At 42.4% G+C, this 16,333-nt stretch overlaps 3 protein-coding genes across 7 annotated transcripts in view; 1 reads left to right on the top strand and 2 right to left on the bottom strand.

The window, feature by feature from the left end:
- IFT122 (intraflagellar transport 122) overlaps positions 1-3,943 on the bottom strand; it is a 70,024-nt gene extending 66,081 nt beyond the window's left edge. For all 5 annotated transcript variants that reach the window (XM_008697850.2, XM_008697849.2, XM_008697848.2 and 2 more), the window contains exon 1: positions 3,830-3,943. In XM_008697850.2, the coding sequence (XP_008696072.2) occupies positions 3,830-3,870 (41 nt within the window). In that variant the 5' untranslated portion in view covers positions 3,871-3,943. The remainder of the gene's footprint in view (positions 1-3,829) is intronic.
- Positions 3,944-4,127: 184 nt separating this feature from the next.
- MBD4 (methyl-CpG binding domain 4, DNA glycosylase) lies at positions 4,128-13,710 on the top strand. Its single transcript, XM_008697852.2, has 8 exons — positions 4,128-4,444; positions 6,130-6,360; positions 6,780-7,612; positions 9,985-10,059; positions 10,142-10,276; positions 10,897-11,046; positions 11,550-11,653; positions 13,346-13,710. The coding sequence occupies exons 1-8, from the start codon at positions 4,356-4,358 to the stop codon at positions 13,421-13,423; spliced, it is 1,695 nt and encodes a 564-aa protein (XP_008696074.1). The 5' UTR covers positions 4,128-4,355; the 3' UTR covers positions 13,424-13,710.
- Positions 12,451-12,989, bottom strand: LOC103669533 (60S ribosomal protein L30-like). Its single transcript, XM_008697851.2, has one exon. It carries the CDS (start codon positions 12,845-12,847, stop codon positions 12,500-12,502), a length of 348 nt encoding a protein of 115 aa, XP_008696073.1. The 5' UTR covers positions 12,848-12,989; the 3' UTR covers positions 12,451-12,499.
- Positions 13,711-16,333: the final 2,623 nt, after the last annotated feature.

Here is a 16,333-nt window from a genome sequence, read left to right on the forward strand (position 1 = left end):
ATCACAATTCCACCAATGAGAAGCCACTAACTTTGAACTCCCAGTTTACTCCAATGGACTTTTTGTTTACAATGGCCCCTCCCAACTTCTTTCCCCCTTTCCTCTACTGAAGAATGTTCCTCTCCTTTGTTTCCAGAATTTGCCTGTGTTTCACCATAGCTTTCTTCTCCCAGATTGTAATTCCTCTCCTATTCCTGAATAAACCCATTTTGCTGGTAAGATGACTGGCTGTTTTATTTTCAAGGTGGACAAGATCACAAAAACTCAGAACTGGGAAAGACCCTAAAATCTGTCATGTAGTCCAGCTCCCCCACACAGCAGGAATTCCCTATAAATGGCCATCCAACCTCTGAACACACCCAAGGTTGGAGAGCTCACCAGTCTGCAGGTAGCTTATTGTACTAGAGGATGGCTCTCTCTCCCCATCCACCCCCTCTTAAGAGAAAGATACATTGTCTAATGCCATTGCAGAAAGACAGAGGGCAAATCCTGCAAATTGTCCTCCGCCAACCTTGTGCCCACCCAACTGTAAATTGAAGTCCCAAGGTGGCTCTCCAAATCCTGCACAATCTGACCCAGGCTTTTTACTTGCTTTGAATCTTAGGCAAATTATGTCATCTTGTTAAATCTCAGTTTCTTCATCTATAAATGGGGTAACAATTCAACCTCACAGGTTGTTGTGGAGATTAAATAAAATAATGCATGTGGACACTGACTGGCCTATAGCAAGTACTCAGTAAATACTAGCCAGTGTAACTGGAGGGTAATAGCAGATGCCATCCTGACTGGAATAAGGCAGGCTAGCCAATAAGGCATCATGGTTGAGATAAACCTGGAGCAGTGCTTTTAAGGAAGAAAGGAGGCAGTTCAGGGACACCTGGGTGACTCAGTCAAGTGTCTGCCTTCGGCTCAGGTCATGATCCCAGGGTCCTGGGATCAAGTTCAGCATCAGGTTCCTTGCTCACCCGGGAGCCTGCTTCTCCCTCTGCCTGCTCTGCCTGCCGCTCCCCCTGCTTGTGCTGTCTTTCTCTGACAAATAAATAAATAAATAAAATCTGAAAGAAAGAAAGAAAGAAAGAAAGAGAAAGAGAAAAGAAAGGAGGGAGTTCAGGAAAGAATAAGAGCATTTGGGAAGGAGTTTTGGATAGGAAAATAGAGTTTTCAACTTAAGTGGGAAGCATAAATTTAAATGTTAGCAAGCAGAGGGTGAGGGGGGAGGATAAGCAGGACCACCTAGTTAAGTGCATAATCTGATGTGGAAGGGAACTGGGAGTCAATCTAGGGTTATAGGAAGTACAATAATGGATCACAGCAGCAGGACTCAAAAAAGAGAAAAAACCTGCTGCCATGTGAAGTTTAGACTAGAAGCCAAAGAGCAGACCAGGAGACAGTGGCTGGTTCAGTTGTGGAGGACTAATCTTAGACATCTGAGATCTCCTAGTTTCACTATCTATTTTTTAATAGTTTTTGTTTCGTTTTATTCTAGGCTTCCAGCTGGCATATGTAGCTGCCATCAGGATTGCTGGTCTATAGAACCCCTACAGTCCCTCATCTAGTAAGTTGTTTCAAACCTATAATGGGCCAAAACCCAAATAATCAATCTAAACTCATCATTCTTTCACTCACTTATTCATTTATTCATGAATACATCTATCCATCAAATAGTCACACCAACCACTGATTTGTTTAGCTCTGAAATATGCCTTAGAAATGAATGAGAAGCAGTCATTGCTTTTAAAGGGTTTATAGATTTCTGGGATAAACAGATGCACAAATAACTCTTTAGACAGATTCTAAGAACCACAAGACAGGAATGAACAAAATTCTATGCCTGGGGTTGAAAACTGGGAGCAAATCAGGCTGTATCTGGCCAGCAAATGTTTTGTTTGGCCCACATGGTGTTTTATTTCAGTTTTAGATTAGTTGCCAACACTTAAAAATTAGGGCATTTCACATAAAAACCCAAATTCATAGCTTCTGGTAAAAACAGGAAGATCTGAGCACACTAGGCCAAATTCCTGCAGGGTGGTAATTGGCAAGAGCTGAGCAGCAGCTGCCCTTTTTAGGCAGACATGAGATCTCTAGTTTGCCACATTCCTTGCCACTCCCTTTTACTCTCTGACATGAAAGTCAAATGTTCAAGGTGCTAGTTATCAGCAGCTTGTGGTGGGTAGTTTCATAACAGAGTGAAGAAAAAAGTAAAAAGAATTTTTTAATTTATTTTTTATTTTATTATTTTTTTTAAGTTGGCTCCATGCCCAGCGTGGAGTCTAACATTGGGCTTGAACTCAGGACCCAGAGATTGAGAACTGAGCTGAAATCAAGAGTTGGACACTTTACCAATTGAGCCACCCAGGTGCCCCAAAAGAATTTTTTGAAACTCAAATTTCTATTAAAAGTAGAAGTGAAAGATATACTGGTAGGGCTATATGTTTCAAGAAAAGTGGGGTGTAGAACAGCAGACTACTCCTAGGAAAGACGGACAATTCCTTGAGTTTAAGATGCAAATAAACATCTCCCATTATATTGCCTGCCTGACTCCTGCAGGCATTTGGGTTTGCAACCTCTGTAACAGGAGGGAACATTAATGTAGTAGCTAACAGTATGGGCTTTGGAGTGAGGAAAAAAGCTAGCTCCACCACTTACTTGCTGTGTGACCTTGGCAAATTAGTTACCCTCTCTGTGCTTCAGTTTCCTTTTAAGTAAAAGAGAGGTAATTACAGTACCTAGCTCAGAGAGCTGTTGTGAAGTGACAATGAGATAAAAGACCTGAAGTTCTTAGCCATGCCTGTGCATAGTAAGCATTAGCTATTACTAGTGCAGAATACAGAAGAGAGAGAAACCATATCTGAAGGGAACATTACAGAATGTTTATAATTTCAAATATAAGGAGACGAGGAAAGAAGTCAAGTCATGCTTTCCGCACACAAACAAGAGAGGGAATGTTAAAGGTCCTGTCCCAGTGGCCAAAACAGAGGTTGCACCATGAAGCTGAAAAGATCAGCTAAGAAGATTTTTAAGGTCAGGCTGAGGGGAACTATCCAATAAGTCAGTATTTCCCAAAATGTTTCATTGTATGACGGAATTAGTTGATAAAAATGGAATAGGACATTAACATCAACTCATAAGGTGAGAGAGTCATTCTCTTTTGATTCTCTTTCAAACCTTCTTAATTAAGAATAGGAGAAAGTCTTGCTCTGATGCTATTCACCTCAAGCACCTCTCGGACCACACTTGCTAAATATCCAGTTTTCCAGGACAGTAGACCAGAGGCTTAAAGGCTTCCTAGCAACAGTATCTAGCTACAACTTACTAACACCGCTTTGTTTCTCCCAACTTTAGTTTCGCATTTATCTCACAGCAACTGAAACTGACTTTCAAATATGGAGCAATAAAATTTCCTTGCAAAATCATAAAGTGTAAAATCATATTTGAGTGAAAAATCAGTGAGACAATTCAGAGAAAAATGCCAACTATACGTGCATGTGGCAAAAACTGTGACGTTTTCGGGAAACATTGTCGCGGGTAGTAAGTAAGATGAAGCCAAGACGGATTCTGACAGGCCCAGACTGTGATTCTGTGTAAAACCGCCGCGACAGGCCACTACCTCACGCGTGGTACACCCCCTGGCTCCCTCTCCAGGCCTCAGTTTCTCCATCCGCAAACGGGTGGGAGGGCAACCCTGCAGTTGCTCAGACCCGGGGTTTAGTGCCCTCAGCCGGGGCCACAGGCCCGTTGCCCCTAGCAACCACGGGGGTTCCCGCAATGGCTCCTTCCATCCCCGCCAGGGCTCGGCCTCCCGCTCCTCCCGGACTGCCCCTCTCCTCACCACTGCTCGGCTTTATCTCTCCACGTCAACACGGCCCTCATCGCGACTTCCCTCACGACTCCGGCCCCTCCTCCCGCCTCAGCAACAGGCCCCACTCCGCCAGCCACTTTGGTTACCTGCGCTACCCCTGGCAACACACATGCGCAGTGAGCCTCGTGCGCGCGGCAGAATTCCGAGTGCGCATGCCTAAAAGGCAGAGCTAAGAAAGCAAAAACGAAGAGGGAATGGAGTCTAGAGGAGTCTGCGCAACTAGGGCGCGCGCGACTCGTCGGAATGGGCGGAGGGCGGTACGTCTTCCTCGACGAAGGATTTGATTGGCTGAGCCGTGGAAATGGCGGCTGTGGTTCACTGGGCGGCCGGAAAGCGGCTGTGGAGTCCGCCAAGCTTTCACCACCTTCGTCTCTTGATTTCAGCCTAGCGCGCTGAGATCAAGAAGTTTTCGCATCTGATTCTGCTCCGTTCCTAGGGCGTCGCACCCTCACGGCCCGTTGCTGCCGTCGAAGCCCACCTGAAGGGCTTGGCTGGGATGGAGAGTCCGAGCCTGGGGGACTGCGGAGCTGCCCCCTCGGTCACCTCCAGTGAGCTCTCAGCCCCAGACCGGCCCTGTGATCTCCGGCAAGTTATGAGTCCCCTTTCGGGACTCATTTTCACCATCTGTAAAATGGGAGCGGGGGCGGGGTGGGTAGAAGGCGGGTGGGCCTCTCTTTCTTTTTTAAAGATTTTATTTGACAGAGACGCAGCGAGAGAGGAAACACAAGCAGAGGGAGAGAGAGAAGCAGGCTTCCCGCCTAGCAGGGAGCCCCACGGAGGAAAGGGGGGGCTCGATCCCTGGACTCTGGGATCATGACCCGAGCTGAAGGCAGACGCTTAAGGACTGAGCCACCCAGGCGCCTCCGGGTGGGCCTTTCTAATTTAGGATTGACAGATCTCGAGACCCACAGGGTTAGTTACGCAGCGCAATGTCTGTAGCTCAGGAACTCTTCCAGTGGGTTCAGCCCTGGGGTGGATCCTGCTTCGTTAGCCGGAATGAAGAAAGAGCTGGAAGGAGCAGAGAGGTTTTGTGCAGGGGAGGTCCCCTTGGGTTGGAGGATCCTGGGAAGACCTTGGAGGAGATGTCATGTTAAGCAGCCAACGGTGCCCCCAAAATGGGTCCTATAAGAAGTTACAGAGGCAGCCACAGGCATGTATCCAGTACAGTACTTGTGTATGTGGGATAAGGGGCTAAGATGATTTACCTACTTTTTTTTTTTTCAAAATTTAATCCCCAGAACTATCTTAAAAGAAGTATTACCTCCTTTTTACAGATGAAGAAAGGAGGCTTTGAGAGGTTAAGTAGCTTGCTCTTGGACACATAGCTAGTAAATGACAGAGCTGTGATTTGAACCCAGTCTGTTGACTTTAAAGTTTGTGCTGTTTTCACCAGGCTTCAGTTTCCTTATTCCTAAAATGTGAACTATATAATTTCTTAAGATCCACCCAGCTCCCCAAAATTATTAACCCCACATTACTTCAGAAGAGCTTAATTCTAGTTCTAGTTACTAGCTTTTGCTTAGTTTCCATAAAGAAGTTGGGTTAGATATCTCTATAGACCCATCCAACTTTTAAAATGTGTGATTTAGTGATTAGGATACACTTTACTGAAGTTTTTCAATAATAATACAGGGGGAGAAGTAATAGACCAAGATTTAGTGAATCTGGGTTCCAGTATCAATTTTGCAAGCAACTTAAATCTTTCTGTCACTCAAATTTTGTCAATAAAATTACCTACCTCACAAGGTTATTGTAAGGATGAAAGAGATTTGAAAATTCTTTTCAGAAATTATTTACGTTTTGGAGGGTTACAACCTCTGAAGAAAGCAATAGATACTCTCCCCCAGAAAACTGCAGATACATATAAAATTTTTACCTCACTTATTGGGGGAGAAGGAGGGTGTCTCACAGACTGTTTTAAGCAGTTCTGTTGATCCCAGGTTAAGAGCTCACCTATTGGTTCATATTTTTAAATTTATGCCAAATGTCACCAGAAATTTTTATAATAGCCCTATTCAGTGATTAACAGCAACAAAAAGTTTCTAGCAAATAGCTTGAGCTTTTCATTGTGCAGAGACTTCCAACCCTTTGTAACCCATGTTGGAGGACAGGGAGATATTCACATAGCATAAGACTGGTCCATACTGATTTTAATCTCTCCTGTAGTCTAAATAGTCCTTATGGTTCCTGCTCTGTCGTGGATTGAAATTAAATAAGCAGAGGAAAGTAAATTTTAAATGAGCTAATCATTTGTACTTTGTTTTTTTCAGCGAGGAAGATGGTGCTCTGGGATCAGAAAGAGTGGGAGAAGATGAGAAACAAGTGGTGATAAAAAGCAGCAGTGAGTGTAATCCCCTGTTGCAAGAATCCATTGCTTCTGCTCAGACTGGGGATACTACAATGACAGAATGCCATAAGTCTGTCCCATGCGGATGGGAAAGAGTTGTGAAGCAGAGGTTATCAGGGAAAACAGCAGGAAGATATGATGTATATTTTATCAGGTGAGCATGTAAGGTGGTACAGATAGTACAGGCAAATCATTTTATCTAGACAGGTATCAGGAAAGCATCACGAGAATCTTGGCTTTTTCCTCTTCTTACCAGAAACCATTATAGATTTTATTCCTTGAGTGTTACTGGTTAGTTATATCAAGTGATATGGGGACAAGTACATATATCTTCTACTGCAAATGGTTGCCCTTAAATTTGTAAATTTGTAAATAATTGTAAAATTATTTTATACTATCATAGAGGAAACTATTTAAAAGTACCACTTTATTACTTTTTAAAAGAATTTTAAATGACAAATACCTGTGGTAACATTTGGAAATTATTAATTAAAAATCTGAAATGTACTCTAATTCTTTTTAAAAGTCACTTTTATTTACTAGCAGTAAGTTTTCTTTAATGTCGTTTTCTAGCCCAGAAGGACTGAAGTTCAGATCCAAAAGTTCACTTGCTAAGTATCTTCACAAAAATGAAGAGACTTCTCTTACGCCAGAAGATTTTGATTTTACCGTACTTTCTAAAAGGGGTATCAAGTCCAGATATAAAAACTGCAGCACAGCACCTCTGACATCCCAAATGCAAAATGAAAGTAATAGTTCAAACTGGAGCCTCAGGACACGAAGCTGGTGGAAAAAAGATATCTTTCCTCTACCAAGTGGTAGTTTGGAATTGCAAAATAGCAGAGGACTATCTCACTTTAAAGAAGATGAGGGTGTTACTGATGTTGACTCCAGAGAGGTTAGAAAGTCCAAAGGAAAGGTGACTATTTTGAAAGGAATTCAAATTAAGAAAACTAAAACAGGGCGCCAGAAGGGTCTTCCAGATTCTGCTCAAAATAATAAGAAAAGAAAATCTGAGTGTAAAAAGGCAGATGCTGAAAGTGAACGTGTTGTGCAAGGTCAGCTCGATAGAACACTCTCCATTTCTGATGCTGGAGCAAGCAACGAGACCGTCAGAGTAACCAGTGAAGAAAAGAGACTTGTGAAAGGACAATCATTGAGTCCAGGATCCAATTTTGGTCTTGAACAAATAACTTCTGGCATCATAAACAAATCATGTTCAACGGAAGAAGCAGAACACAACAAGAAGTGTGAGGAAACCTTTTTAGAATCTGAGGAAATAAAATCAAAAGTAGAAGTTGGGGAAAGGAAGGAGCATTTGCATACTGACATTTTAAAATGTGGCTCTGAAATGGACAACTGCTCACAAACCGAGAAGGACTCTATTTCTGTGAAGATATGTCAAGGTATTCAGAGCACTAAAGCTGCTAATAAACACGTGATGAGTTTATACTCCCAGATACTGTATTTCATGCCTGTATCCAGTTAGGATGTGGAAATAGAACGAAGAAATAGGGCCAAATATCAGATACAGTCTACCAGTTGATCCTAGTACTTTATTTAACCGATCGATCTTCAAGCCCTTTGTTACGGCATACAGGGAATTGGCTGGCTCCTGCCTTGGTAGACCCAGCTAAGGAGAATTGTGCCATTTACAGCTGCTACTGTCTCTCCCTGGTGCAACAACTGGGACTCTGTTCAACAGTGCTTTCCCTTCCCATCCTCTTTCCAGCCAGTAATATTACAACTTTAGGGAAAATGAAAGGCTTCACTTGTGAAAAGGTTTGGGGAAGACTCCTTTTAATGCGTAAACTGGTCGAGAATAGTCCCTGTCTACTCTTTTGCACCCCTCCTGTTATTTATTCCTGGTGCGTGACTTCCAATTTCAGTTTGTACATATCATAGTCACTTTTATCTTCTATTATAATGTAATGCTTCTCTAAAATGCTTTAGAGCTCTAAATAATTCAAAACTATAATCCCATAGTTCATCTATTATTTGTAATATGCTCTTAATAGAGAGGTCAGAGCTTAGCAGTTTTGCCTTTATAATACCTCAGTGAATAAAAAATAAAAAGAAGACCTTTTGAGCAGCCCTGTATTAGTTATTCATTATGCCATTATGGTATAATGAATAACTCCTTTAAAGAAGAAGACGAATTTTACTTAAAGTCCTGTCAGGAGACAGCTTGGACGAATTGGTGGAAGAGCGGGTTAGACCTGATTCCCGTACTCGGTCCCACTCGTGATTTTATGTCTTTGCTGTGCCTGGAATTCCTTTACCTTTAATAGAAAATGACCATATATACCTAGGAACTGCTTAAGAATTCAAGTTTGTCCTTTAAAGACTTTAAGCTTCTTAGAGCTTTGAGGTTTATGTAGCTTTATTGCTAGTATAATGGGCAAATAAAATATTAAAAATATCCTTTTGTGACTAAAATTGAAGTATTCTGTTCATCCTATACATACAAAAGTCTAGTTCTCAGCACAAGATGAACAGCCCTTAGTTTAAGAGGTTTCCAGTGAGATTGTAAAGACTTTCCCATTGGCTTAGTTAGAAATTGCAAAGTAAACTGAGCTTCAGTTGCCTACTAATAAAGGACATAGCTAATAATTATTTATGGGAACCCACAGAAGAAATTATCATGTAACTAGTAAAAAGCAGTTTCCTTTGTCCTATTTTTTTACTTTGTACTAGGCTTTGTCTGTTTGAACGAGAATAGCAAAAACAGTAGCTAATTATCTGGAGAGCTGGATACCTATCCCAATCTGTAGTCAGTCCCACTCTCATTTTGGGATCGTTGTTTAATTTCTAAGCCTTAGTTTGTTTTTCTGTAAAATGGAGGTAATAATCCTCACCGGTCCAGTTTTTCACATCAAGAAAATTGCAAAGTAAAATGAGAAGTGAAAAAGATGGCTTCACGCTCTACAAATGCAAGATACTATTAACTAACATTCAAATTTAGGGGTAAGGCTAAGGAGAGCATTAGATGTGATGATTTTAGAAGCTCGGGAAGCCCGACAACGCCGGTCAGGTAGTCTTTGTTACATTAACTGAGCTTCCCAGTAGATAGTGGTCTCAGTGTTCCAAGGTCCAGTCTTAGGTTTTCCAATAGGTTTGTTTTGTCTGTGTCCTTTTTTGTTTTTTGTTAAGTGTAAAAGTGTTCACTGCAGGAATTTTGGAAAATAACAAAAAATTAAAAGAGAAAAGAAAAATTAGCAGCAACTCAGTTTATTTCATTCTAATCTCTATTTTTTTCTTTCTTTATTAAATTGGGATCATACGTAGAATATTGCGTTTTCACTTAAAAAGTTAAGGACATGGGGGAAAGTATTCATGATATAGTCTCAAAATGTTTAATGACCACATTGTACAAATGCGTCAAAATTTAAAATATTCCATATTACATCTAATTTTTCAGTACTATGAACTCTGAACATAAATCATAGAGTACTAGCGTAACAGAGTGGTTAAAGTTATGGACTCAGGAGCCGGACTGCCTGGATTAGAATTTCAGCTCCGACACTAGCTGTGGGACCCTGGCCATGTTACTTAATTTATCTGTACTCAATTTCCTTATCTGTGAGGTCAAAGTAAATAGTACCTAGCTTGTAGGTCATTAGTGGGATTAAGTTGGTTAATTTTTGTAAAGTGCCTAGAATAGTGCCTGACATGTACTAAATGCTTTATAATAGTAATGCGTTGTTATTTGTACCCCTGAATATTTCTCTAGGCTAAACCATAGCTTCTATAAACAATGTTCGCTATTCCTTTTCAGGAGATACCATTCCACGGACACAAATAGAAAAAAGGAAAACAAGCCTGTATTTTTCCAGCAAATATAACAGAGAAGGTATCCCTTTCCCAATCGGAAAATTAGATTTTAAATCTGTTTCAGGTGTCAGCTCTGATGCAGCTCTGATGTGTTTGTTTAGCTCTTAGCCCCCCGCGACGCAAAGCTTTTAAGAAGTGGACACCTCCCCGGTCACCTTTTAATCTTGTCCAAGAGACACTTTTCCACGATCCATGGAAGCTCCTCATTGCTACCATATTTCTCAATCGGACCTCAGGTTTGTGGATTATTTTAATCTTTATCTTAGAATGGGATAAGGAGAAAGGGCACTGGATTCTTTCGGAGGTATGGGTTCAAGTTTAACTTCGAGTCTGTGTGATAACCTCAGGCAGGGACTTCTCCTTTCAGCCCTCAAACTCGCCATCTATGAGGAGGTTAGAGTAGATGACATCCAAAGCCTTTTTAGCACTATGGAACATACTGTCAGTGTTTTCTACTTCCAAACTAGTTTTGGTCAGCAACGAAAATCAGTTACCTAACATTCCTTCACCCTCTGTCATGTGTAAAAGCATTTCTTTTTCATTGAATGCTTTATTTAATGTCATTGGCACTTTGTATTCTGTATGCTTTTATTCTAGTTATTTGATGACTGGATTATTTGAAAACTAATCATCAGGCAAGGCTAGGTATCAGTATGATTTAGACTGTTAGCCAAACAGCCGACAGTGCTGACTTTTGACTCTGAAGGTGGTTGCCAGATCAGGTAATGGCTTCTCTCATCAGGGGTTTCAAACAAACAAACAAGCCCCTCTATATGAGATTTCTAGAGGAGGAAGTACCTGACCTTAAAAACAACCCATCTAGAGGCTTGCAATCACAGTTACTTTTACTTCCCAGGCAAAATGGCAATTCCTGTGCTCTGGAAGTTTCTAGAGAAGTACCCTTCGGCTGAGGTAGCAAGAACCGCAGACTGGAGAGATGTGTCAGAACTTCTTAAGCCTCTTGGTCTCTACGATCTTCGAGCAAAAACCATTATCAAGTTCTCAGGTACTTTCCTGTGTACCCAAAGGAAAGAACATAAACTGTGCCTATTTAAGAGAGCCACACCTTAAACTTTAATGTCCGTGGATGCTACATTAATCGAGGTCATTCAGCTCAAGCACTGAAGACATTTAAAAACAGTCCACTTGCCCCAAACCACAGTCTCTCACTGACCCAGGCAATAAATCTTTGGCCAACACGGGGACAGGCCATCTGGGCAGGATTAGAGGAAGAAGTCGGTGAAGCAGAAAGCCCTGTTGACCTTAAGGACTTTGCCTCTGTCTAGTTAGCACAGCACAAAATAATAATGGTTAGTAAGTGGCAGATGAGAGGTTCAGACAGGGTGGCTGCAGGAATTCAGAAGAACAAGCCATCCGAACCGGGGTTGTTAGGAAAGACTTCTTGCTGTCCCTTTCTCCCATTCTCACCATCTAGCTCTGCATCACCACATATTTAGGAAAGGTATCTTTCTAGAGGCTGACCTGATCTGTGGGGTGTTGTATTTTCAGATGAATATCTGACAAAGCAGTGGAGGTATCCGATTGAGCTTCATGGGATTGGCAAATATGGCAACGACTCTTACCGAATTTTTTGCGTCAATGAGTGGAAGCAGGTGAGACCCACCTCAGCCATAACATTTCCAGCACATTTTGTCTCTGAGGCAAAATAAGTCCATCCTTAGAGCTAAAACCATTTCTTGGGCACATGTGCTGTCACCATCACAACCAGTTTTGTTCCAGGCTTGAGGGGCAAGTGGTGGCATGGGGGCTATTAGCGGCAGGGAGAGGATCCATAGATACTCCCAAGTTCATAAAGACTCCTTGGTGTGGCCTCTGATTGACCTCCAGCAGTTTGTTACTTCTGGCCCTGTGCTGTCATTCTCATTCACGTGTGATCTCTAAGCCTGGCATGGTTCTCCGCCTATCACAGTCCTACTAGCCTTCAGAAATGCACCACTGAAGGAAAGCAGGCAGGTTTGGGCTTGGAATGCATGCTTGTTGGGTTTTTCCTACTGGTCTCAGACTGCTTTTGTGGTAACTGGGCCCTACTTCAGCTACCCAGTCAATTGAGTATGCCCTGCCCACAGATATCCGGGGGGTGTCCTGGCAGCTGGGGGTACGGTCAGGTGGCCCAGTACACCGGCCTCTTGGTCTGTGACTCGCCTTAAAGCATTCAGCCAGTAGGTCTGGCCAAGCCCATCCCTGCTCCGCCATTTATTGTGACCTGAGCAATCCTTGTAACTCTCAAGGTCTATAACCTCCTTCTGGAAAATGGTATATTAATACTTGACTCATGTTATCATCACCCCACATGGTAGGTCACGGTGAAGATCAGTACTAAATTGGAAAGTACTTTGTGAAGGATTAGTATGGTTTTATTTATTTATTTATTTATTTATTTATTTATTTATTTTAAAACAAGCTGTGGCCAGTTTTATTAAAGAAAAATTTTGCGTGATTTACTTTTCACCAGTCTGTTCCGGCATGCTTCTGATGATACCAGAATCACCTGGATCAATGGGAGCCAGCATGCATGCTCTGTAGTATTTCCCGCATGCTGTGCCCGAGTCGATATTATTGCCACTGCAGCGATGGACACCAGTTTTGGCCAACATGGCGTGGTGTTCTATTTCAGATTTCCTCAAGGCCGGGCAGTTGTTGGCGAGCATGACCAGTTCCGCTTTGCCATGTCTGATCATTTTCAGAGTCTGCTTGTACCCCAGCACGTACTTCCCACTTTTCCTAACGAGCTGGAGCCTAGAGTTGATCGACTCCAGCGACTTTTTCGTTTTCTTTGCGGCCAGCATCTTCCTGCCTTAGATGCGGGACGGCCCCAACCAAGAGCAGCCGCCAAGATGGACGGGAGAGGGAAAGGCTGGATTAGTATAGTTTTAATGTAAGACATTGGTTTTTGTTTTGTTTTGTTTTGTTTTTTTTAAAGATTTTATTTATTTATTTGACAGAGATAGAGACAGCCAGCGAGAGAGGAAACACAAGCAGGGGGAGTGGGAGAGGAAGAAGCAGGCTCATAGCAGAGGAGCCTGATGTGGGGCTCGATCCCGTAACGCGGGGATCACGCCCTGAGCCAAAGGCAGACGCCCAACCGCTGTGCCACCCAGGTGCCCCTAATGTAAGACATTGTTTTAAGCATTCATGGATCCAGTTAGGTTAAAGGTTATAATTTTCAGGTATGCTATCATATGGTATTGTTCCCCTACCATACCTTTAAAAAGCCCATTTTAAAAATGTATTTCTGACAAACTTACATAAGGCCTCTGTCTCCTAATGTGTTGTATTTCTTCCAGGTGCACCCTGAAGACCATAAGTTAAATAAATATCATGACTGGCTTTGGGAAAATCATGAAAAATTATGTCTGTCTTAAAATTCTTTGAAGTTTTCAAAAATATTTTTTATACATTACTTTGCGCTTAATTCTTAAGAGCTCCATTAAGCACAACCAACTGCCTTTACAGGTATATAGATTTTAATTAGTCCAACTAGAAATGTAATGTACGTTTTCCTAATGTGTGTAACGCTGGTAGATCTTTGCTACTGAATGTACTAGACGTGTTTTGAGTTTCTTTTTAAAGAAATTGTTATTTGACAAGAATCCTAAAAATGTAAGTGACTTTTCCAATAATAAAGTGTGATTCCAAGTTGAAAAAAAAACTTTCATAAGCTCTCAGTAACACAAAGCAGATTTCTATCAATGTTGCTTAAGGGAAGATTGGACTTTTCTCTTTCTATAAAAATGGGGTTACACAATTGTTATATAAGACACAATCAAAGAGTTTGCAGCCAAATATGTAAGAAAAGATATTACAGGGTATGTTGGGCAGTTAATGAATATTTTTACTAAAAAAGTGACAGTAAGATTCTTGTGTCATCGTGTGTACTTGACGACTCTGTGCTAGCTTTTAGGAATTAGAGATTCGGCCCTAGCATCCATTCGATAACCTGTGAATACCTGCCTGCAGCTTTGTTTCAGATCAGCTCGTGCATTTTACCTTGACTTCCTTGTGAAAGCTCGAACATTTACCCTTCTCTCATCTTCCAGATGGACCTTTTAAGTTTTGTACCTCCCCCCCTTTTTAAAGATTTTATTCATTTATAGCAGAGGGAGAAGCAGGCTGCCCACTGAGCAGGAAGCCCAGTGCCGGGCTTGATCCCAGGACCCTGGGATCTTTACCTGAGCCAAAGGGAGACACTTAACTGACAGCCACCCAGGCGCCCCTTGTGCCATTTTTAACACAGGTATTATAATGTCGTAGCTCAAATACTGAAACATTTACCTTAGAAAGAACTCACCAAACAGTAATAAAAAATCCCAAGTTGTTAAGTCTCATGTACCAATTGCCATTTAAGGTATAATTTGAAAATTAAGTTGAATAAATGAAAAATAAATTGTTAGGAAAACTACCTTTGTTGTCAGGTAGAGTGTGCTGTAGGACAAGTTGGTTGTTTCCACTTTAGTGAGTTTCAGTTTTTAGAGAGAGAGATGATTTTTGACCAGAAAATGGGAAAACTGGCCATACCCCCTCCCCTGCCAACAAGGCAAACATCCACTTTATAACATCCCATCACGTCTTTAACAGTCCTCAGAACAGCGCTTACTAAATGCAAACCCTGTGCTGGGGAGGGACACAGATGATAAGGTTCTGTAAAGGGGCGCCTGCTGCCTGAATCAGTAGCGCATGTAATTCTTGATCTCGGGATTGTGAGTTGGAGCCCCATGTTGGATGTAGAGTTCACTTGAAAAAAAAATCTCAAAAAAAAAAAAAAAGGTTCTTTAGAGACGTGATCACAGGGAGAGAGAAAGGCACACAAGATAATGGGAGGGAACAAAAGGAGTAAGTTGTAGGGACAAGATGCCCAAACCCTGCAGCTAAGAGTGTAGAGGGGCCTCTGAACCACTGGGCCCCAGCTGGGGTTGGAGGGTAAGGCAAGCTGACCAAGCCTAAGGCATCGGGTGTGACTGGATGGCAGGGCCTGCGGTCAGATACTCTGCAGAGTATGGGCCTGCGTAGACACAGCAAGGGAGCTCCAGCCGTGGCCATATCCGGCTTTTCCCCTTTGCTGCGGGTGAGGTCGCCTGCCTTCTGCACCTGTTTCGTCGTCTCTTTCAAAAGTGATAGGGAGGCTCTCTCCACTCATAATACCTCACACGGTCATAATGATTATTGAGTTAATGCATGTAATTGCTTAAACAGAGGCTGGCTTATAAAAGTGCTATGTTAATGTGGCTGATGGGGATGGTCTGAGTGACTACCCCGGGTTGAGAGGGTCACAGGATAATGCAATTCATTGAAGGTGGTACCTTATACAGAGTGAGCGCTCAAGTGTTTGGGTTTTTTTTTTTACTTTTTATTGAGATAAAATTCACATAATAAAAAATTCATCATTTAATCATTTTTAAAGTATACACTTAAATTATTTTTAGTACACTCCACAGTGTTCTGCAACCATCATCACTAACTCTAAAACATTTCCACCACGTTAAGAAGAAACCCCATGCGTCTTAGCAGTCACACCCAAAGTCCTACACCTCACCTCCAGCCTCTGGCAATTACCAGTCTGCTTTCTGTCCTGGGCATATATTATAAGTAGAATGATATGTGACCTTTCGTGTCTGGCTTCGTTCGCTTACCATAAAGTTTTGAAGGTTCATCTGTATTGTAGCATGCATCAGTACCGAACTTTTTATGACATTCCATTGTGTGGACAGAGCACATTTTGTTTATCTGTTTATCAGTTCGGCATTTCAAGTGTACATTATGAATATTCCTGTTATCAGGTTCTGTATTTCCAAACCATGGCACCCTGTCGTTAGGGGGCAGGGCATACTGCCTCTATTTGGCCAAGACTGTTGTGTTTCTACAACCCCTCTGGAGGACGCAGGGCCTGTTCCTTCGGTGAAAAGGAAAGCCGTGGAGGCCGGCTGAAGATCCTACAGCTTTCAGGAAAACCAGGAATTTATTACTCCAGGTTCAGGGGCCACTGAGACATACTAAGAAATCCTGTCTTTCTCGCCAAGCCAGGAATTCTGCATGGCTGGGATTGCCTCTCGGACCCACAAAAGGAGCAGCACTGGGGCGTTTGGGAGTGGGAGGGTCCGCCCCCCAACCCGCTCCCCGCCTCCCCCGCGGACTTCAGCCAATCAGCGCAGGGCGTCTGTAGTCCTGGCAACAGTAGCTTCTAAGCTTGCGACTTCAGCGTCTCTCGCAAAATTTGGAATTACTGTGTTTTGGTACCCTGACACAAGCGCGCGCGTGCACACACGCACACGCATTCA

This window comes from Ursus maritimus, unplaced genomic scaffold (genome assembly GCF_017311325.1).
Source record: "Ursus maritimus isolate PB19 unplaced genomic scaffold, ASM1731132v1 scaffold_14, whole genome shotgun sequence".
NCBI classification, from domain to species: Eukaryota; Metazoa; Chordata; class Mammalia; order Carnivora; family Ursidae; genus Ursus; species Ursus maritimus.